The sequence below is a fragment of the Myotis daubentonii genome, chromosome 9 (assembly GCF_963259705.1).
Source record: "Myotis daubentonii chromosome 9, mMyoDau2.1, whole genome shotgun sequence".
NCBI classification, from domain to species: Eukaryota; Metazoa; Chordata; class Mammalia; order Chiroptera; family Vespertilionidae; genus Myotis; species Myotis daubentonii.
In genome coordinates this window covers 38,414,484-38,437,517 of record NC_081848.1, presented here as the reverse complement: position 1 = coordinate 38,437,517, position 23,034 = coordinate 38,414,484, and the positions used below count along the sequence as shown (strand labels likewise).

At 55.4% G+C, this 23,034-nt stretch overlaps 1 protein-coding gene across 1 annotated transcript; it reads left to right on the top strand.

The window, feature by feature from the left end:
- The first annotated feature begins 2 nt into the window (after nucleotides 1–2).
- USP35 (ubiquitin specific peptidase 35) lies at nucleotides 3–22,134 on the top strand. The gene is made up of 10 exons (XM_059708331.1): nucleotides 3–675; nucleotides 1,949–2,081; nucleotides 3,442–3,571; nucleotides 3,985–4,086; nucleotides 5,615–5,773; nucleotides 11,733–11,926; nucleotides 17,458–17,551; nucleotides 18,360–18,466; nucleotides 18,919–20,158; nucleotides 21,056–22,134. Exons 1-10 carry the CDS (start codon nucleotides 3–5, stop codon nucleotides 21,221–21,223), a joined length of 3,000 nt encoding a protein of 999 aa, XP_059564314.1. The 3' UTR covers nucleotides 21,224–22,134.
- Nucleotides 22,135–23,034: the final 900 nt, after the last annotated feature.

Here is a 23,034-nt window from a genome sequence, read left to right as displayed (position 1 = left end):
CCATGGACAAGATCCTTGAGGCCGTGGTGATGTCCTCGTACCCGGCCAGCGTGAAACAAGGGCTGGTGCGGCGCGTGTTGGAAGCGGCGCGGCAGCCCCTGGACCGCGAGCAGTGCCTGGCGCTGTTGGCGCTGGGCGCGCGCCTCTACGTGGACGGCGCCGACGAGCTGCCGCGCCGCGTGGGCTGCCAGCTGCTGCACGTCGCCGGCCGCCACCACCCCGAGGTGTTCGCCGAGTTCTTCAGCGCGCGCCGGGTGCTGCGCCTGCTGCAGGGCGGCGCCGGCCCGCCGGGGCCCCGCGCGCTCGCCTGCGTGCAGCTCGGCCTGCAGCTGCTGCCCGAGGGGCCCGCGGCCGAAGAGGTGTGCGCGCTGCTCAGGCGCGAGGTGTTGCGCACCGTGTGCGAGCGCCCGGGGCCCGCGGCCTGCGCGCAGGTGGCCCGGCTGCTGGCGCGGCACCCGCGCTGCCTGCCCGACGGCCCGCACCGCCTGCTCTTCTGCCAGCAGCTGGTGCGCTGCCTCGGCCGCTTCCGCTGCCCCGCCGAGGGCGAGGAGGGCGCCGTGGAGTTCCTGGAGCAGGCTCAGCAGGTGAGCGGGCTCCTGGCGCAGCTGTGGCGCGCGCAGCCCGCCGCCATCCTGCCCTGCCTCAAGGAGTTGTTCGCAGTCATCTCTGGCACAGGTGGGTGTGCGCTCACTGGGAGGCTGGGGTTGGGGCAGGAGGGAGCTCGTGTGTGCCAAGGTGCTGAGTGTGTGACCATTCGTGCACATTCTTGTGCTTGGGGTGCCCGTGTGCGGTGCGGTATGTATGTGCCACGGGCGGATGCACAGGTGGGGGAGCGATGTTCCTGTATTGAGTTTGCACGCTTATGCGGAGCACCTGCTGGGAGGCCTGTCCTGTGGTGGGGGCTGGCGCGTGGGGAGCAGACTGCCTGGTGTGGGAAAAGGTCGAACCCAGATTAATCTGGGCAGAAGGAGGACCTCGGGGCTGAGCGAGACAATAGGAAGGAGGACATGATGCCCTTTGGGCTGGGTGGGTTTCCTGGAAGGGGTGACTTTTGAGCCAGATCTGGGAGAGGTGGGCCGCACCCAGCAGCGGGGGCACGGTGCTCCGGCAGGCAGAGGGACGGTCTGGAGCTGCAATAGAACCTGCAGGTGTCAACTCTGAAATGTAGAATCTTGGCCGTCCATTGAGAACTGGAACCCGGATTATGGTCACGCAAATGACTGAAATCAGGTCTGTGCCTTCCCTGATTGTAGGGTGGTTTAGGGAAAAGGAAGGACGGAGAACCAAGGCTGGTGTGTAAGAATCTGGGCCCTTGTCCAGCTGGACAGCAAACTTTGATGACTACATGTTCCTTTGACCATTTGGCCTTGGTCTGTGTGGTTCCAGATGGAAAGCCCTCCCTCTCCCCAAGCCCATCTATGCCTCCTATTGCTCTCGCCAACTCCAGTGTGACCCCTTCTTAAAGGCCTTGCATGAACGACCGCAGGCGAGGCCAGTGCTTTTCTGTGTGCCTAGCACAGGGGTGGGCAAACTTTTTGACTCGAGGGTCACAATGGGTTCTTAAACTGGACCGGAGGACCGGAACAAAAGCATGGATGGAGTGTTTGTGTGAACTAATATAAATTCAAAGTAAACATCATTACATAAAAGGGTACGGTCTTTTCTTTTTTAGTTTTATTCATTTCAAACGGGCCGGATCCGGCCCGCGGGCCATAGTTTGCCCACGGCTGGCCTAGCACAAGGCTGGCCCAAAGCAGTGCCAGGGACGGGTTGACGAGTGAATGAGTTCAGATTGAATCAGAGGCCGTGATGCTGAGGAGGCGAGGAGGCGGCCTGGACGTCCTCTTTGCAGAGGCCCAGCTAGTTCCTTGGCAGCATGAGAGAAGGGGCGATGGGGAGGTGGGGGGCACACCCGCCTTGCTAAGCTCAGCCCTGCCCCCTGTTCCAGAGGAGGAGCCACCGTCCTGTGCCCTGGCCAGCGTGGTCCAGCACCTCCCACTGGAGATCATGGATGGTGTCGTCCGGAACCTCAGCAATGACGACAGTGTGACGGACTCTCAGATGCTGACGGCCGTCAGCAGGTGGGCTGAGGGCCCTTCTTCTGGGTGGGGTTGCTGGGCTAGATTTAGTGTTTAAGGGCCCACACCCTCATGCTTATTCATTCATCCATCTTTTCTCGGCCTCTGCTTTGTGTCTGGCCCAGGGCTGGATGTGGGAGGCACGGAGGGCCCTGCCCTAGTGATGCTCCCAGGCTGGGTACTAGCGGTGAGGCCCTGGACAGGTCAGTGAACTGTCTGAGCCTCCGTTTCCCCTTCTGTGGTAGCAGATGTGGGTGATGGTATAAGAAATTGTCAGGCTTCCACGGGGTCACATTAGAAGGTGGAAGTACTTTCACAGGAAGTTTTATGAGTTTGGCAAGTATAACAAAGGGAGTTTGGGTCTTTTCAGCTCACAGAGCTCTTGCACAATCCCCACCTCATTTGAACATCTTTACACTTGCTCATCCAGTGGGCCCAGAAAATGTTGTCTACCCTCCTGCCGGCAGGCCTTTGGCTCTGCAGGTCCCATTCACCTGCATGCCTCCCCCTGCCATTCTTTCCATACTCCTGTACAGGTCCACTGTCTCGACTAGGCCTTCCTGGATTCCTTGTCTTTAGTGGTAAAAAGTGTGAGAGGTAGAGGTAGGCTGCCCAAGTTCAAATCCTGGCTCTACCACTTCTTGCCTGTGTGACTGTGGGCAAGTTGCTCAATTCCTCTATGCTCCAGCTTCCTCATCTATAAAACATAGTATAACTGAACCCATCTTATGGGATTGTTTTGAGGATTAAATTAGATAAAATCAGGTAATGCATGTAAAGTGCCTAGAAACTGTTATTACTGTTACTTTGTTTTCACGCTGTTCTACCTCTCTGTAGTACATTCTACTGATTATAAAAATAGTAATAGTGATATTTTCCTGGGAACCTACTAGCTTTATGCTCAGTGTGCACAGATATTGTGTTATGGGAGTCAGATGGGTTGATGCATGTAATAAGGCAGATAGAGCAGTGCCTGATGCAGAGTGAATACTACATAAGTGTTTGCTATTATCTCTTTTAATCCATACAACCCTGTTGTTGGTAGGCATTGTCCCCATTTTACAGAGGAAGAAACTGAGGCTGAGAGAGTAAGTGACTTGCTCCAGTTCACAAGCCATGGTTTGCTGGAGCCAGAGCCCCTCCTGCCATTGTGCTCCAGGGCCCAGGCAGAGGCAGCCCATCGTGTATGCCAGCTGCCTGTGTTGGGCTCGTTTGCTTGTTCATCCCACATAGCCCAGGGCTGCCCTGTGTAGGGTGAGTGAGTCATTGTGGGATCTCAGGACGTTATGGCTAGTTCCTGGCCGCCACCACCCAGGCATTTGGGCCTCCCTAGTCCCTGTGTCACTGTCATTCCCCTCACCAGGATGATCGACTGGGTGTCCTGGCCTTTGGGGAAGAACATTGACAAGTGGATCATTGCACTGCTGAAGGGCCTGGCTGCTGTTAAGAAGTTCAGCATCTTGATTGAGGTTTCACTCGCCAAAATCGAGAAGGTTGGTGGGCCCCTGTCCTGGCCCCTGCTCGTGTCCCTTCCTGCTAGTGTCTTGGTAGGGGCCTTGCCGGTCTGAGAGGCAGAGCACGGGGACTCCCACCCAAGCCCTCTGCGACCTGGGACAAGTCACTGCCCTCTCTGAGCCTCAGGTTCCCCATCCTCTCCTCTGACTGCTCACTCAAGCATGTGTACGTTACTTTTGGTGTGTCTGTCCATCCATCCACCAGATAGCTAAGCTGTCTTGCTGTCCAGTTCACCGTCTGTCTATCCACCCACTGAGTGCCTCCCTGGTCTTGCTCTGCCATGGGTCTGCTGCTTCAACTTGGGGGTCTCTGATCCCCCTCAGGCCTGTGGCTGCACTTGGTCTGGGGCGGCCCAGGCCTGGGGGACTCCTGACAAGGGACTCCCTTGCAGGTTTTCTCCAAGCTTCTGTACCCCATTGTCCGGGGAGCCGCCTTGTCCGTCCTCAAGTACATGCTCCTGACCTTCCAGCACTCCCACGAGGCCTTCCACCTGGTAAGGGCCATTGCCGCTGCGTCCTGCTTTGGTCTGACCGGAGGCCAGACAGCTGTCTCTGCTGGGGGTCAAGGGGTCAGCGCTTGAAGCCCCAGCCTTTGAAGCCCTGGATGTTAGGACTGGAGGAGACTTGAGACCCCAATTTACAGATAGGGAACTGAGACTAGAGGATTTTTATGGCCTCCCCATGAGCCCCTAGGAGAGGGACAAGCCTAGAATGATGACAGCTGACGTTCCCTGGGTAACAGCTGTGTGCCAGTCACAGTGCTAAAGGCAGTACATTGTGCACTCACTTAACTCCTGGAACAGCCCCAAGAAAGAGGTTCTGTCATTTTCTCCTCTCTTCCGCTGGGGAAGCTGAAGGTTACGAAGGTTAAGTCCCTTCCCAGACACACAGCTAGTGAGCAGTGCAGGGCCGATCCTAGACCAGTTGGTCTGACTCCTGACCCAGTGCCCTTTCTGTATCCTGCTGCCTGTCAGCGCCCAGGTGGCCTGACCTCCAGCTCAGGGCCCTTTCTGCTGGCTTCCGGGCCCTTCCTTGGGAAGGACAGCCTGAGGCCCGGGGGCAGCCTTCCCCTGCCTCCTCCTGTGGACCTGCAGTTGGGGCCATAGATTCGGATGGTCCCATTTGCTGCAACGGGAGAAGCGCAGAACCAGGGTTGGGTGCATGGGGTTGAGTCCAGCTCTGCTCTTTGCCAGTCATGACCTGGGGTCAGGCACTTACCTCTCAGCCTGAACAGAAGTGACCCCCAGGATGGTGGGAGAGGGTTAGATGAGGTGATACTTGTCAAGAGCCTGCCACATTCTAGGGACTTGACAGATGTTGGTTTCTTTCCATCCCCGTCCTGGGCTCCCCTGCTCCCAGTTTGTGGCCTGGCTCTGTCCATCTCTGGGACATTCTGGTGTAGCACCTCCATGGGTTGGAAAGTTAACTCTCTGTAGCACAGAAGGGAGAAATGGGCTTGGGATTCAGACAGACCTGATGTAGACACCAGCTTCTTCCGTAACCCACGGTGAAACCCTCGGCAATTGTATAACCTCTCTGACTTCTACTTATTCATCTGGAAAGTGGAGACAGGAATCACAGCCACATGAAATCGCTGTGAGGACGAAGGGCTTGACAAGTGTGTTTCGTGAAAGAATGATGGTGTTTGTCCCGAAGCGGCCGCTCAGGCTCTGTCAGGCTGTCCACACGCTGTCCACATGGCAGCCCAGCACCATTCCGGGTGGGCAGAGAGGCCATGGTCACTCAGGCCTTCGGGCAGGTCAGTTGGCTGAGGTTTAACAGCCAGGGCTTGGGCTCAGGCTTCCCCTCAACTGTGAGGAGGGGATTATTGATCCCATTTTATGGCTGAAGAGACTGAGGCGGGGTATCCACCGACCTTGTAAGCGGGGTCACCTGCGTGCAGAGCTCAGAGCCCCGTGTGTGGTAAGGGGGACAGTGGCCAGGTGGGTGATCCGCAGTGAGCAGCATCCTGTCTGAGGTGGGTAAACTGGTGCTGAGCCTGACCCCCCTCTGCTCTCACAGCTCCTCCCTCACATCCCCCCCATGGTGGCCTCTCTGCTCAAGGAGGACTCCAACTCGGGAACCAGCTGCCTGGAGCAGCTGGCAGAGCTGGTCCACTGCATGGTGTTCCGGTTCCCGGGCTTCCCGGACCTGTATGAGCCCGTCATGGAGGCCATCAAGGTGAGTGACAATCCCCCGCTGCCCCCGCACTCCACTTTGACGCGAGTGTCACTTTGCGCCTTGCTCAGGGCCATACTGCAGGTTGGTGGCAGCCCCCATCAATTGGTTCCTGGCTGTCTCCCATCATCTCCCCCGGCCCATCTTGCTTCAGGCACATTGAGCCCCCAGATGGGTCATCTTCTCTCAGGATTGCTCTGAGCTTATTCACATGCCCCTCTAACTGTAAACCCTTCCTTGTTCTTCCTGAATAGCTCCTACATATCCTTTAAGGCTTTGCTTAAGTGTTAACCTCTCTCAAGAAGCCCTCCCTGATAACTCTCAATACCTTCCTGAGGTTGGCCCTACCAGGTCGGGTCAGCGTTTCTCTGGGCCCCCACAGCCCTGGACATTGCTCTGTCACACATTGTCACTGTCTGTCTCCCCCACCAGACCAGGAGCACTCCAGAGCAGGTATTGTTTACAGTTGTTCACATGAGTTTATTGATACCCTACTCTGCACCCCACACAAACGGGGAACCGGGGACACAGCCATGAGTCACCGCCATTGAGGAGCTTTTAGCCTGGGGGGTCGTGTGACCAACATCTATAAAAGTTGCTGTGATCTAAGCAGTCTATGAAAACCTCTGAGGGTCAGCCAGGAGCAGGGAGAAGCCAGAGGGCGGGAAGGCCTCCAGTCAGAGGAAGAGCTGGGCTGATGTCAGAGGCGGGGCCTCACTCCAGGCAGCCTGACGCAAGCTCAGAGTCTAAAATTTATTTTACTTTAAAGATTCAAGTATGTATTTTATAATTACAGTTGTTTTGACACAAACACGCTTTTCCTTGAATATTAGAGAATGTAGCTCCAGGAAGATGTGCTACTTTTATATGATGACTAGAGGCTTGGTGCACAAAATTCGTGCACTGGGGGGTGGGGTTCCCTCAGCCCAGCCTGCCCTTCTCACAGTCCAGGAGCCCTCAGTGGATGTCCTACTGACGGCCACAGTCTGGCAGCAGAGGCTCAGAGCAGGTGTCCTGTGTGTGTGTGTGTGTGTGAGTGTGTGTGTCTGCTGGGGGCCTGCCCCCAGCCACACTGTGGAGGCTTGTGTTGATCTCTCAGGCTCCTGGCCTCCACTGTGTGTTTTTCTCTCCCTTGAGCTGTGGCCAGGGTTGGGTGCTGCCTGCAGGCTGCGCTTTCCTGCTCATGGATCAGCGGATCACTGCAGAGACCCGGGGCAGGCCCTGCTGGGTGCTGCCTGTGGGGAACTTTCCTGCTCTGGGATCACCATGGCAATCCCAGGAGCAGGACCACCTGGGGGCAGGCTGCCCTCCGAACTTGCCTGCTCTGGGATTGCCATGGTGATCCCAGAAGCAGGCCCACCTGGGGGCGGGCTGCCCTCTGTACTTTCCGGCCGCTGCCCTCTGCACTTGCCTGCTCTGGGATCGCCATGGGGTCCCGGCTGGGGGCGGGGCTTAGGCACATGGGGCTTAGGCGGCACACGGGGGTCCCAGCTGGGGGTGGGGCTTAGGTGGTGGGGGCTTAGGCAGCACACAGGGGTCCCGGCTGGGGTGGGGCTTAGGTGACGCAATCACGCTGCCTAAGCCTGGCTGCCCAGGACCACACACGGGGCCCAGATGGCATCTGGCGCTGGCCAGCCCTGCCTGCAGTATGCAGCTAATTTGCATATGGTGCTGATTTGCATATGGCGGCTAATTTGCATATAGCGCTGATTAGCCAATGGGAAGCATAGCGAAGGTACGCTCAATTACCCTTTTTGTCTTTTATTAGATAGGATGGCTTTGAATAGCTGTTGGTACAAGCCAGTTGGTACCAATCAAATCTGAAGATATTATCCTATCTAATAAAAGAGAAACATGGTAATTAGCCGTACGTCCGCTACCCTTCCCAAGGGCTAATCAGGGCATTATGCTAATTAACTGCCAGCCAAGATGGCGGCCGGCAGCCAGGCAGCTTGAAGCAAACATGAGGCTTGCTTGCTTCAGTGATGGAGGACTCCAACGTTCCCCGCCTGCCGCTGCCGGCCTCTGAGCTTGCAGATTGAAACATTGTTACAAATATAGAAGCTAAACAAAACCCGAGAAACCTGCTTTCAGCCAGCCGGGATCTCAGAGCTGGAGTTGAAACAGTGTTTCGATTATAGAACCCAAACAAACCAGATACCTGTTTTCAGCAGTGGAGGCCTAAGAGCTGGAGCCAAGCCTCAGAGCTAAAGCTGGCCCAGAATAAAAAAAAAAGAAAGAAAAAAAGGAGCGGTTGGGAGCTTCAGTCACCTGCCAGACTGAAAACAGCTCACAGCCCCTCACCCAGACTGGCCAGGCACCCTAGTGGGGACCCCCACCCTGAAGAGTGTGTGACCAGCTGCAAACAGCCATCATCCCCTCATCCAGGCTGGCCAGGCACCCCAGTGGGGATCCCCACCCTGATCCAGGACACCCTTCAGGGCAAACCAGCCGGCCCCCACCCGTGCACCAGGCCTCTATCCTATATAGTAAAAGGGTAATATGCCTCCCAGCACCGGGACCAGTGGAGCTGCGAGGCCTCCCGGCACCGGGATCAGCGTGACAGGGGGCAGCGCCCAAACCTCCTGATCGCCCTGCGGCTCTGTGTGTGACGGGGTGGGGCCACAACCTCCCTATCCGCCCTGCTCTGTTCGTGACAGGGGAAGGCGCCCCAACCCCCTGATCAGCCCTGCTCTGTGCCTGATAGGGGGGAGCTCCCCAACCCCCTGATCGCCCTGCAGCTCTGTGTGTGACAGGGTGCGGCGCCCCAACCCCCTGATCGGCCCTGCTCTGTGTGTGACAGGGTGCGGCGCCCCAACCCCCTGATCAGCCCTGCTCTGTGTGTGACAGGGTGCGGCGCCCCAACCACCCCCGCCCATGGGCCCTGCTCTGTGTGTGACGGGGTAGAGCCATAACCTCCCCATTGGCCCTGCCCTAAGTGTGACAGTGGCGGCGCCCCAACCCCCTGATTGGCCCTGCTCTGTGGGTGATAGAGGGCGACGCCCCAACCGCCCCCCATGGGCCCTGCTCTGTGTGTGATGGGGTAGAGCCATAACCTCCCCATCGGCCCTGTCCTGAGTGTAACAGGGTGTGGCGCCCGAAACCCCTGATCTGCCCTGCTCTGTGTGTGACAGGGGGCGGTGCCCCAACTCCCCTATTGGCCCTACTCTGTGAGTGACAGGGGGGAGCTTCTCAACCCCCTGATCGGCCCTGCTCTGTGTGTGACAGGGGGTGGTGCCCCAACTCCCCTATTGGCCCTACTCTGTGAGTGACGGGGGGAGCTCCTCAACCCCCTGATCGGCCCTGCTCTGTGCGTGACAGGGGGGAGCTCCCCAACCCCCTGATGGGCCCTGCTCTGTGCATGACAGGGTACGGAGCCCCAACCCCCCTGATGGGCCCTGCTCTGTGAGTGACAGGGGGCAGCGCCTCAACCCCCGGATTGGCCCTGCTCTGTGCGTGGCAGGGGGTGGCGCAACAACCTCCCCATCGACCCTGCCTTAAGTGTGACAGGGGGCGGTGCCCCAACCCCCCAATCGGCCCTACCCTGAACATGACTGAGGGTGGCATCGCAACCTCCTGATCCGCCCTGCTCTGTGCATGACAGGGGGCGTCGCCCCAACTCCCCAATCGGCCCTGCTCTGAGCCCGACGAGGGGCTGCACCTAGAGATTGGGCCTGCCCTCTGCCACCCGGGAGCAGGCCTAAGCCAGCAGGTCGTTATCTCTCGAGGGGTCCCAGACTGCGAGAGGGCACAGGCCGGGCTGAGGGACCCCCCCGCCCCGAGTGCACAAATTTTTGTGCACTGGGCCTCTAGTCTATACTAATAAAAGGGTAATATGCTAATTAGGGCAGATGTCCTCTGGACGTCCATCCAGACAAAGCCACGGCAGCTGAAAGGCCCGGGGCTCAGGCAGCCTTGAGCCCTGGTGGCTGGAAAGCCAGGGCTCAGGCCTCGCAACCGCTGTGGCTGGTCGGCAGTGGCAGCAGCAGCGGGGTGATGGGGCGGCGCCTTCCTCTGTTCAACCTGGTCGGAGTGGGCCTAAGTTGTCAGTAGGACATCCCCTGAGGGCTTCCGGACTGTGAGAGGGGGCAGGCCGGGAATTTTCATGCACCGGGCCACTAGTTGTTTATAAGATTCTGTCACCTGTGTTCTATGAGTACACCCTTCTTTCTATCTAGGATCCTTTATAAATAAATTCTGGAAAGTTCTCTGACACAGACAGTTGTATCAGGTCATGGCAGTTTCCCCGGGAGATGTGGTCCCTGCTAAGGGAGCTGTCATATGTAAATTTCCCGGAACATTAGGAGCTTGACAGTTACCAGTATTTGGAAGTTCTTGTTTTCTTTTCCTCAGAGGACAAAGGTGCCATCTTTGGGAAAGTGGCATTGGCTGTTTTGCATCTTCTGTGTGCACATGTGAGCATGTGTGGGGTTCTGACTACCTGCTTTTTTGTTCCTATTTATTTGTGTTGTGTGTGGAGTGGGGATTGGGTAGGGGATAATAGGAAGAATAAAGAACGGACTAAGAGAGACCAAACCGGGCCCATATCTTCTTATTTCACCTCTAGCAGCTCCTACATTTTTTAAATCAGCTGTGAGAGGTGCCTGACTAATCTGATAAATGACCGGGTAAGTGATCCTGACAAGTGACTAAGCAGGAGTGTTGAACCAGTGCTTGAGCCCGACCTGCTGCAGTGGCCACAGGATGTATGCTCCGGAGACAACGTGCTTTCAGTGCTAAGCTCTAAGCTCTGGTTTAAGCTCTGGAGCCCTGTATCTAGGGACTGTGCTCAGGGTCTGGAAATCAGAGCAGGGCTAGAGGAACTATAATGAATGCTGCTTATATCTCCTGAGTAACTCTACATTTTGCTTAGGTGTTTTTCTTTAAAATACATCATTATTAGGGCCAGTGCTTGGTAGCATTCTTTTAGATGCAGCTGTTTAATATGAAAAAGGGTAATGAGTGGGAAAGCTTGCTAATATCTTGCCTGTGACCAAGGACCCATCTCAGACCCCCAGGATCCTCCCGCCGTCCTGACTGTAGGATCAAGGTGGGGGGTTGGGGGTGGGGAGGGGGCGGTGACTTAATCCAGAAAAGAGGACTCTGCAAACCTAAAAGTAGATGGTGAGGCAGAAGCATCCCTGTGTGCGAGCACTGTGAGAGGATAGAGTGCTACACGCACACCAGGTCGGAGTAACCTCCCTTGACTGACGAGGAAAGTGACGGAGAGAGGCTCACTGCCATGGCCACACAGCTAGTGAGGACAAGAGGCAGGTCAAGGATTGGGATTTTGACAAGGCGGAATCTGGCCTATGGCCTGTGTTGTCGTTGCTCAGAGTTTGCATACCCTGGGCTCTTCTAAGAATGTACAGATTCTTCACTCACTTCTTGTATATCCCTGGAAAATTCTTTCTTTGTTTTGTTTTTTTGTTAATCCTCACTTAAGGATATTTTTTTCCATAGGTTTATAGAGAGAGTGGAAGGGAGGGGGAGAGACAGAGAGAGAGAAACATCAATGTGAGAGAGATACATTGACTGGTTGCCTCCTGCATGCACCCTGACTGGTGCTGGGGATCAAGCCTGCAACCGAGGTACATGCCCTTGATTGGAATCGAACCCAAGAACCTTCAGTCTGCAGGTCGACACCTTAACCACTGAGCCAAACCAGTTAGGGCTCCTGAAAAATTCTTTATCTGAGTTGTTTTCTCATCTATTAAATGGGGATTTTACCACCTTCTTAAAGCAGCTATGACATGGAAGATCATGTAGAAAGTCCCTATGTCAAGGTGAGACCCTAGAATAAGTTTGAAAGCAGGAGGCTGTTCATATGTATCTCTAGAACATATATGGGGCGGTGCTTGGGTGGGTGTGGGGTAGGCTGTAGTCCCAGGCTTCCCAGAGGTGGTGATATTTTTAGAGCTGACCTGGGCGCCCACTCTCCTGCTGCCTGTTCCCTCCTCAGGACCTCCATGTTCCCAACGAGGACCGCATCAAGCAGCTGCTGGGGCAGGATGCCTGGACCTCGCAGAAGAGCGAGCTGGCTGGCTTCTACCCTCGGCTCGTGGCCAAGTCAGACACGGGCAAGATTGGTTTAATCAATCTGGGCAACACATGCTACGTGAATAGCATCCTTCAGGCCTTGTTCATGGCTTCTGAGTAGGTGCTGCTTTTGAATTCCCTCTATCCCTGCTTCTTTCATTTGTGCTCTTGGGCGTGTGAAGATGAGGATGAGGATGAGGATAGGGGTTGGGGGGGGTGAGTCCTGTTTTGCATTTTTGTCATAATTGGTTGAGGACTGTGGATACATGGAGGGGCCCATAGGTCTCCAGGCCACTTCCAAAGCCTCAGGTAGAGACTGGGTGGGAACTGGAGGTGGGTCTCCAGGGATGGGGCTGCAGTGGGAAGGGGTTCTGCTTTGGGTTGGTGGGTACCACCGACTTTTCTCTTAGATTCCATGGGTAGATTGTGTCTTCCAGAGCAGACGCCCTGGTATTAGATTCCCTCTCCACTGCCCTTTACTCAAACAAAATCTTTATTACCAGTGGCTACCTATCCAACTTATGGCTTACTTAAAATTACTCAGAGTTTCAGCCACAGAAGTAGATCTCTTTGTCCCCCCTCCAATTTCCTTTTTGTGTTGTGTGTGTTAAAATGCACATATGGTCAATTTTATGTGACCATTATAGACTTTTTTAAGTTCAGTGGTGTAAAGGCATTCACATTGTTGTGCAACCATCACCACCATTCATCCCCATAACTGTTCACTTTGTAAATCTGAAACTCCATACCTATTAAGCAATCACTTTCCATATTTCCATTTCCCCTCCCCCACCCACCATTTTATTTTTTGTCACTGATTTTGTCTCTATTCTAAGTACCTCATATAAGTGGAATCATACCATATTTGTCTTTTTGTGATTGGGTTATTTTGCTTAGGTACGTCCATATTATAGCATATTGCAGAATTTCTTTCCTTTTAAAGGATGAATAATATTATCTTGTATGTATAAGCCACATTTCAGTCATCTGATCATTGGTCAATGCGTATAAGAGTTGCTTCCATGGTTTAGCTGTTGTGAATATGATGCTATGAACCTGGGTGTACAAATATTTCTTCGAGACTCTGATTTTGATTCTTTTGATTATATACCCAGAAGTGGAATTGCTGGGTCATAAAGTAATCATATTTTTAACTTTTTGAGGAACCTTTATTTTAAGTTTTTGAGGAACCACTGTTTTCCACTGTGGCCACACCATTTTACCTTCCCACTAGCAGTGAACAGGGTTCCAGTTTCTCCACATCCTTGCCATCACTTGCTTTCTGTTTGTTTGTTTATTTTTGACAATAACCATCACAATGGTGAGGTGGTATCGTCGTGGTTTTGATTTGTATTTCCCTAATTAATTTTGTTGAACATCTTTTCATTTATTTAGAGGCCATTTGTATATTTTCTATATGAGAAATGTCTATTCAAGTCCATTGCCCATTTTTGAGTTGGGTTGTTTTTTTTGTTGAGTTTTGGAGTTCCTTGTATATTCTGGATATTAATCCCTTACCAATTACATGATTTGAAAAGTTGCCTTTTTACTCTGTGGAGAGTGGTTTTCTTTTTGCTATTGAAAGAAGTTGCGCCCTAGCCGGTTTGGCTCAGTGCGTAGAGCATCGGCCTTTGGACTGAAGGGTCCCCGGTTTGATTCCGGCCGAGGGCATGTGCCTGGGTTGCGGGCTCAATCCCCAGTGTGGGACGTGCAGGAGGCAGCCCATCAATGATTTCTCTCATCATTGATGTTTCTATCTCTCTTTCCCTCTCCCTTCTTCTCTGAAATCAATAAAAATATATTAAAAAAAATAAAGAAGTCGCTTTTATTTATTATTGTTTATTGAGATACTAGAGACCTGGTGCATGACATTCATGCACTGGCAGGGGGGTCCCTCAGCCCAGCCTGTGCCCTCTTGCAGCCCCCTTTGGGGATGTCCACCTGCCGGCTTAGGCCCGATCCCTAGGCTGTCAGTTGGACATCCCCTGAGGGCTCCCGGGCTGCTGGAAGGATATCTGACTGCCAGCTTAGGCCAGATGCCCCGGGGAGCAGGTCTAAGCCCTGAGGGGTTCTGAACTGGGAGACGGTGCAGGCAGGGCTGAGGGACCCCCACCCCCTCGCCACCCCCCTCTTTCCCTGCCCCGAGTGCATGAATTTTGTGTACTGGGCCTCTAGTCTGCAAATAATGACACTTTTACTTCTTCCTTTCCAACTTAGATGCGTTTATTTCTTTTCCTTGTCTGATTGGTGTGACAAGGACTTAAAAGTGGTGAAAGTGGACATCCTTTTCTTATTCCGGATCTTAAACTGCTCTTAGTTTTTCTCTGTTGAGGTTTTCGCCTGTTGTTGTTAGCTGTGGGTTTATCATATATGGCTATTATTAAGTTGAGGTGTGCTTCCTCTATTCCCGCTTTGCTGAGAGTTTTTATCATAAATGGGTGCTGGATGTTGTGAAATGCTTTTTTTGTACCTATTAATAGGATCATGTGGTTTTTACCCTTCATTTTGTTTGTGGAGTATCACATTTATTGATTTGTGGATATTGAACCAACCTTTCATTCCAGGAATAAATCCCACTTGATCATGGTGTATAATCTTTTTAATGTATTGCTTTGTATCCTTAGGTGCTTCTACACTGGGTGCATAAATGTTTACAAGGGTTGTATCCTCTGTTTGGATTGATCCCATTATGATTTTGAAGTGTTCTTTGTTTTTTGTTATAGCCTTTATTTTAAAGTCTATTTTGTCACATGGCTACCCAATTTTTTTTCCTTTCCATTTGCATAAAATATTTCTCTCTCCCTTTACTTTCAGGCTGTGTGTGTCTTTTGATCTGAAGTGGGTCTCTTGTAGGTAGCATATTGTATTTTTATCCATTCAGCCACCCTATGTCTTTTGTTTCTGTTTTTAAAAATATATATTTTATTGATTTTTTTTACAGAGAGGAAGGGAGAAGGATAGAGAGTTAGAAACATTGATGAGAGAGAAACATTGATCAGCTGCCTCCTGCACACCCCCCATCGGGGATGTGCCCACAACCAAGGTACATGCCCCTGACTGGAATTGAACCCCGGACCCCACAGTCCACAGGCCGACACTCCATCCACTAAGCCAAACCAGCGAGGGCTCTGCTGGCACTTCTGACCCTAGTGAGCTGCCCTGCCCCTGGCCTCTCCAGCCCTTGCCCTAAAGCTAGTCAGTTCAGCTCCTCCCAGATGTGCCTGGTGCTTTTCTAGCTGTTGCCCCAGCACTGGAGCTCAGAGCGAGTGAATCTGTGAGTAAGTTTGTGAGCAGGCCCTTTAAAAAGTTGCCTGGGACTCCAGCCACCCTATCCCTGCTGGTTTTCACAGCCAGAAGTTACAGGGACTTCTCTTCCTGGCACTGGAACCCGGGGCTGGGATCCTGGTGTGGTTCTAGAACCCCTTGCTCCTCAGGGAGCCCTCCACAGCTGCGAGAGCTCTCCTGTTTCTTAACCCCCACATGTGGGTGTGGGACCAGCCCATTCTTCAGCTCCACCCCTTCCATCAGTCTCCACATGGCTGCTGCTTTCTGTCCTTAGTTGTAGGGGTCCCGTTCAGCTCGTCTTTGTGCGGTCCTCAATAGAATGTTTAATTTTTTTAAAATATATATTTTATTGATTTTTTACAGAGAGGAGGGGAGAGCGATAGAGAGTTAGAAACATCGATGAGAGAGAAACATCGATCAGCTGCCTCTTGCACGCCCCCTACTGGGGATGTGCCCGCAACCAAGGTACATGCCCTTGACCGGAATCGAACCCGGGACCCTTGAGTCCGCAGGCCGACGCTCTATCCGCTGAGCCAAACCGGTCAGGGCAGAATGTTTCATTTTTGAGAAACTGCTGAACTGACTTTCAAAGGGGCTGCACCATCTTGCATCCCCAGGAGCAGTAAATGGTCTCCTGTTGCCCCGCCTCCTTCCCAGCGTTTGTTGTCAGTGTTCTGGGTTTTGGGCGCTCTAATCCGTGTGTCCTGTTGTTTTCGTTTGCATTTCCCTGATGACATATGTTGGTGGAGTAACATGTACTTACTTGCCATCTGTATATCTACTTTGGTCAGATGTCTGTGAAGATGTTTAGCCCATTTTTTTAATCAGTTTTTTTTTTTCTTCTTACTGTTGAGTGTTAGGAGTTCTTTGTATATTTTGGGTAACAGTCCTTTATCAGATGCGTCTTTTGCAAGTGTATTCTCCCAGTCTCTGGCCTGACTTCTGATTCCCTTGATACTGCCTTTGACAGAGCAGAAGTTTTTAATTTGAAAGACATCCAGCTTAGCCATTATTTCTGTTATGTATCATGTCTGTTGTATCTAAAAAGTCATTAGCATACCCAAGGTCATCTAGGTTTTCACCTAGGATTTTGGTAGTTTTGTTTTATATTTAGCTCTGTGATCCACTTAGAGTTTATTTTTGTGATGGGTGTGAGGTTTTTGTGTCTAGATTCATTCTTTTGCATGTGGATGTCCAGTTGTTCCAGTACCATTTGTTGATGAGACTGACTTTGCTCCATTCTATTGTCTTTGCTCCTTTGTCAGTGGTCAGTGAGTCTATTTCTGGGCCCTCCATTCTGTTCTGTTGATTTATTCAAATATTCTTTTGCCAACACCACACTTAGACATCATTAATAAACTCACAGCATAAGTCAGCTTTGCTTCAGGCTCTGTGGTATGACCTCACTGCGGTTTGTTCTGAATGTTGGGTCCAGTAGGAGGAGGTTGGATCTCTAGGACTTGCGAACGGGCTGCTGCTGTGCTCTCGAACTGCCTGCCGAACTGGTTTTAGTATTATTTTTTAAATTCCCAGCCTCTGCAGACCATTACTTTTGCAAAATATAATAAAATGACTTATCAGAAAAATGGGCCTTATGGTCACAGCAAAGTAAACCACATGTTTGAGTGCTCAGCTTCCGGACTGACCTTGTGGCAGGTGCTAAGTGGAGCCCACTTTGGTTGCTCTGCTCTGCACAGTGGGCTCAGATGGGAGAGATGCTGGTCTGTCTGCCCAGAGCTGCTTGTGAGAACAGGAGTGAGGCTGGGCCGGGCCTCCCACTGGTCCAGGGAGTTGGGTTGTCAGGAGAGGCTTCTTCCCGTCCCCATAGGGTCAGACCCCTGTCACCTGGAGCCAGTGTGCCCTTGCAGAGGCCTCTTCTCTCAGCCCGCCCCTCATGCTGACCCCGCCTCCCTCACTTAACGGCAGGAGTGGACTGAGGAGCAGTGGCCGGGGCCCTGGGAAGGGGCTTTAAGAGCGGACTTGGAGGGCTGAGGCTGGAGCAAGGTCTGCTGCTCTCAGTGGGTGTGAACACCATTTCCCAGGCAGGCAGGACAAGGGTGTGAGTGGTGGTGAGGATACTGGCATGGACCCTGGAGCAAGCCGCAGAGCCTGGGACCACAGGATGGAGGGCATTCGAATCTCTGAATCTTGGCATCGTGGGCTTTCAGAAGTGGAAGGGGCATCAGGGGTCACCTCATTGTCCAACCCAAGTTGTTCACCTGCTCCTCCTCCCCTGCCCCTGGCCCAGACTCGGGCTGCAAGTGTCTCTTCTGCCTTTAAGCCTGGGGTGGGGGGCTCTGGGTCGCGAGGACAGGCCCCTCGGGTGCCCTTGGCTTACCCGGTGCTCCTGCTTTGTTTGGAAGCTTCAGACACTGTGTGCTCCGTTTGACTGAGAACAACTCACAGCCCTTGATGACCAAGCTGCAGTGGCTCTTCGCCTTCCTGGAGCACAGCCAGGTGAGGGCAGGGGGAGCGGGGGCGTGGCGGAGAGGAGGCTCCCTCTGACACCCCTCCCTTCCCCTAGACCTCCCTGCATCTGGCTATGAGCCCCCACTTCCTGGTGAAGGAGGCCCAGTCCGGGGTGGCCTGTGTTCAGGGCCAAAGCCCCTGGAGTGTTCAGCACCCTCACCTGACAGGAGAGAGGTGCCTCCTTCAGGCCTGCTCTGTGCTGGGGGCCCAGCAGCGCATCCTCCCGTCCGCGGTTCCGTCATGCTCAGGGTTGTTTGTCATCTGCTGCCCTGTTTGAGCGCTCACATTGCCGGGGACCCTGAGGACCGTATTTATTTTGTCCGCTGTCTCTTGCCCTCACGGACCAGGCGTCCTGCAAGGCCTGTGTGGGGGCGGGGAGATGAGTGAGCAACAGTCCTCCCTCAGGGAGCTCCTGGTGGGGGTGGGGGTGGGCCGGGGACAGGAACCTGCAGGCAGCAGTGGCAGTACCTGGACAGAGGGCTCATGGAGACTGGGACTCCAGCTAAGCTTTCCACAGGTGTGCTGGGCAGGGGCCATGGCAGTGGGAAGGGGCCATGGCAGTGGGAAGGGGCCCGGAGAGGAAGTCTGAGGAGTCTCAGGGAAGAGCAGATGCCTGGAGGATTGCTCCTGCCTGTGAAGCTGACGCCCTGCTCCAGGCTGTGTGGACTTGGTGGGAGGGAATGGGCCGGGGATGGAGGAGGAGGGGAGGCCTTCGGTGAGGAGGCCGGGAAGTGGGGGGAACAGAGTCCCCAGTTGCTGCTGCTCCTGACCCTGCCTTTCCCTACCTCGGTCCCAGCGGCCTGCCATTTCCCCCGAGAACTTCCTCTCTGCGTCCTGGACACCCTGGTTCAGCCCCGGCGCCCAGCAGGACTGCTCGGAGTACCTGAAGTACCTGCTGGATCGGTGAGGGGGCTAGGCCTGGGGGAGCCCGCCCCTCCACGCTGCATTGCACGTTGGAAGGGTCTGAGAAGTGTGCCTGAGTGGGGACTGGGGCTGTGTGACGGGAGCTTGGGAGACGCTGACCTGAACCGTGACCTGGGAGTGGTGTGCGTGTATACCACGGCACTGCGCTCGCCTGAGTGTGCACGTGTGTGTTCGTCACAGGTCTTGGGGGTGTGTGCACATACATACATGTGTAGCAGGTTTGTGCGCCTGTGTGCAGTAAATGCACAGCGTGCGTGCCTGGCTTGTGAGTGCATGGATGCCATTTGGCACATGTAGGTATAGTCCCTGTGCAGACTCCTGCATGTGCATATGTCTGACTGTGTGGCCAGCTGAGTAGGGTAGAGGCATGAATTGGGCCAGTGCGCTGGGAATGGACCGTGTGTGAATGGAGGCTCTGCTCTCTGCTCCAGGCTGCACGAAGAAGAGAAGACGGGGACCAGGATTTGCCAGAAGCTCAAGCAGTCCAGCTCGCCGTCCCCACCAGAGGAGCCCCCTGGGCCAAGCTCCACCTCGGTGGAGAAGATGTTCGGGGGCAAGATCGTGACTCGGATATGCTGTCTCCGCTGCCTCAACGTCTCCTCCAGGGAGGAGGCCTTCACGGACCTCTCCCTGGCCTTTCCCCCACCCGAGCGCTGTCGCCACCGCCGCCTGGGCTCGGTGGTGCTGCCTGCGGAGGGCGTGGGAGCCCCCGAGTCTCCCCCACCGTCCCCAGTTCAGGTCCAAGGCAGGGCGGGTCCTCAGAGGCAGAGGAAACACTGCATCACAGGGGCTGTCCCCCCAACCATCCTGGACATGGCAGGCCTGGGCTCCCAGGGACCGGGGGAGCGGAGCCAGGAGAAGGTGGAGGAAGAGGAGGAGGAGAAAGGAATGGAGGAGGAGGTGCGAAGGGAGAAGGAGGAAGGAAGGACTAAAGAGGAGGAGGAAGAGGACGGGGAGAAAGTGGTAGGAGAGGAGAAGAAGGTGGAGAAGCGGGAGAATGACAGCGCCGGCCCGGGCCCAGGGACCCCCGGGGCCGCCCCCTCCGGGGAGGGCTCCCGCTCCGTCCTGGACCTGGTCAACTACTTCCTGTCCCCCGAGAGGCTGGAGGAGGAGAACCGCTACTACTGCGAGTCGTGCGCCTCGCTGCAGGAGGCCGAGAAGGTGGTGGAGCTGAGCCAGGGCCCGCGCTACCTCATCCTGACGCTGCTGCGCTTCTCCTTCGACCTGCGCACCATGCGGCGCCGCAAGATCCTGGAAGACGTGGCCGTGCCCCTGCTGCTCCGCCTGCCGCTGGCCGGGGGCCGGGCCCAGGCCTACGACCTGTGCAGCGTCGTGGTGCACTCCGGAGTGTCCTCCGAGAGCGGTCACTACTACTGCTACGCCCGCGAGGGCGCCGCCCGGCCGGCCCCTGCCCTGGGAGCCGCGGACAGGCCCGAGCCCGAGCACCAGTGGTACCTGTTCAACGACACTCGGGTGTCCTTCTCCTCCTTCGAGTCTGTCAGCAACATCACCTCCTTCTTCCCCAAGGACACGGCCTATGTGCTCTTTTACCGGCAGCGGCCTGGGGAGGGCCCCGAGGCTGAGCCAGGCTCCCCCAGAGTCCGGACAGAGCCCGCCCTGCACAAGGACCTGATGGAAGCCATTTCCAGGGATAACATCCTGTTCCTGCAGGTGAGCAGGGCCCCATCCGAGGCCTGGGCTCCTGGTGGAGGGCTTCCCAGCAGCACCCGGCCCAGAGTTACTGCTCCTCTGAGTTTCTCCCTTCCTCCCTTTGCCCTTCACCCACCACTTAGTGCTGGGACAGATAGGGGACCGGACAGACACAGCCCTCACTTCAGGGGGACAGACACCGAGTATCACTGGGTATTTATTCAGGGTTGTAAGTGCCGATGGAGCAGTGTGGGCTCTGTGAGCGGACAGAGTGCCTCTGGGCACCCAGGGGCCTCCCTACCCAGCGAGCCGCCTCCGTCTACTCTTTGATGTCAAGGTTGGTGTCAAAATACTTTGCAACTGGAACACCAGGGCTCTGATTAACAACTGCAGTGGCCACCTGGGACTCCGGACAGCAGCGCCTGGAGTCCGAGTGTGTGGGGGAAGGTGGCACCCGGGGCCACTTGTACATTCCCACCAGCTGCCCAGCGAGGCCGGCCTCCGTTCAGCAGGACGCAGAGCTCGGACACAGGAGAGTCCGTGCCCAGTGCCTGAGGCAGTGAGCTGGACAATGGTGCCAGGAAGCCGTCGGAGGGTCCCTGTGTGTGTGACGTGACCCCTGAAGTCCCTGGGCCTCCTGGTGTCGCATCAGGCCCTTAGCGACTGTCAGTCTAGTTAGTCTGAATGAGTTCCTTTGCTCCAAGGGCTGGGTTTTGTTGGGAGCAGGAAGAATGAGCTGGAAGCCTCGGTGTAGATGGAGTAAGGACGGGTCCCTCCTCCTGTCTGCCCACGGGGCTGAGCGCCTCTAGGGCAGAAGCGTGGCTCCTCTGGGCCTGGGGGGACATGGGCAGGGAGTGAAGGAGGACTTGCTTCTGAGCCTGAGTTTTGCGCTTCCTCCCCCTTTCCCCTGTGTTCCAGGAGCAGGAGAAGGAGGCACGGAGCAGGGCGGCCCACGTCTCCGCACTCCCCGGGTCCCCGTGCTGGGGCAGGGGCTTCGACGAAGACAAGGATGAGGATGACGGCTCTCCTGGGGGCTGCAGCCCTGCTGGTGGCAGTGGTGGTGATTTCCACAGACTGGTCTTCTAATGGGAGCCTCCCCTGTTCCTGCCTGTGGGGGCGCCAGCCTCAGGGGAGGCCTTGACCCCTTTCTTCTGGGAGGCCCAGGGCAGGGGGGCCTGAGAGGGGCCATGGAGGCAGGTCCAGTCCTAAAGGCAGGCCCTTCCGAGGGCTAGAAAGGTGGAGAGGGAGCTGCTGGGACACAGGGACTGAGGTGGAGAGGTGAGACCCAAGCCCCTTAAACTTGGGCTCGGGCCCCGACACTGGGCTCGACCCCATTAGGATTTTACTGGTGTCCTGGCCAACTTAAGCACCTTAGATGGACACTCTGGCCTTGTCCCCTGCAGACCCCCGACAGGGCCGAACCTCACAGCGCCAGTGTTTGCCAGCCAGTAGCCTTGCCCTTCTAGCTCCTTGTAGATGGTCCTGTTGTTGGACAGTACAGCGAGCAGAGCAGGAGCCAGGCCCTGGCACGGAGCGGGGCTGCGTCCCACCTGCAACTGTCCGGCTCTCTGAGGGGTTCACTGGTAACGTGTGGGTGTCTGCGCTTCCCTGAGCGAGGGGAGGTGGGAAGCAGCCTGGCTCAGGATCAGAGACTGTCTGCCCTGACCAGCATGAGGACAGCCCCCGCAGTGGGAAACCCTCCCCTCCCTAGCCTGCCTCAGTGCCTGAGATGCCACTGTGGGCATCCCCTCTGGGTGAGATGGAGAATCCTTATTTACTGCCAATGTGTCTGTTTCTCACGGAGCCACTGTCTGTCCGGGAAAGCCGGCTGGCTCAGCTCCTGCTCAGTGGCAGAGAGAGCGCCCTGGCCTGGGGGCTGGTGGGAGGGCCTGGCGGGGAGGAGATACTGACCTCAGGTGCCCTGACACGGCTGTACCCCTTCTCCATGGAGAGCAGAGACCCAGGGTCTCAAACAGGAATAAAATGGGTTCTCTGAAGCCTTTGAAGATGTCTTCCTTCCCACCCTTTGCCTGTGATGTCGCGTGTCTAGGCAGTAAGGAGGGTCCCCCGCTCGCTGACTTGTCAGGCATCCCGCGTGGGGTGGCAGCACCTGCAGGGAAGTGCTCTGTGAACAGGTGAGGACGGGAGGCAGAGGCGGGCGCTGCAGAGGGAAGGAAGAATGCCCGGTATCCTGAGGAGCGGGAGCCCTTTGCCTTTGGAGGGGTGGTGGGTGCACAGGCCAGGGGCGGCCCGATGCGGTGTTGACAGGGGCCTATCGGGTGGGGCTGCAGCCCAGTAGCTGGGGATTTTCAGACCCCAGGAACTCTGGCCTGTCCATCAGTAGCTCGCGCTGATACCATGTTCCTTCTTCCTCCCATCTGAGCTCTGCGGGGCGGTGGCCTCCCCTGGCTGGATGTGGGCCCAGGCCAGGAAGAAAGCCGGGAGGCAGGCCTTCCCTAGATGCCATCCCACCTGAGGGGCTGGGGAGGCACACAGAGCCCTCATGTGGAGGCCCCTTTCCCACAGCCCTGCCTGTCCCCTTTGGGAGAACAAACCAAGTGGGAAGTGGCAGCCAGTGGTGTGGCCAGGGCTTGGTTTCAAGGCCTCCTGCTTGTGCTGTAGGTGGAGGAGTTGCGTTTGGGCCCAAGTGTCATAGACCCTCAAATGTCCGCTGCAGGGCCCAGCAAAAGCGGGCCGAGAGTCTGTTGGCGCCAAGTCACACATTCGTTGTTCAGTCCCGGGGCAGGGTGCCTTCTAAGAAAGATGAATTGGCGGAGGTCACTGCAGTTCCCATTTTACACACCAGGAGGACGGATTCTGAGGTAAGGAGGGTTCATTCTCGCTTCTTGCCAAGAAAAGTGCCCAAGTTTCTCGCCAAGGAGCAGTTACTTTCTGCT

What these genes read in the sequence shown, in the direction of transcription:
- USP35 (XM_059708331.1), top strand. Translation starts at nt 3, where the DNA reads ATGGACAAGATCCTTGAGGCCGTGGTGATGTCCTCGTACCCGGCCAGC. An exon ending in ATGCTGACGGCCGTCAGCAG is followed by an intron (nt 2,082 to 3,441) that starts GTGGGCTGAGGG and finishes TCCCCTCACCAG; the next exon opens with GATGATCGACTGGGTGTCCT. An exon ending in CCGTCATGGAGGCCATCAAG is followed by an intron (nt 5,774 to 11,732) that starts GTGAGTGACAAT and finishes TTCCCTCCTCAG; the next exon opens with GACCTCCATGTTCCCAACGA.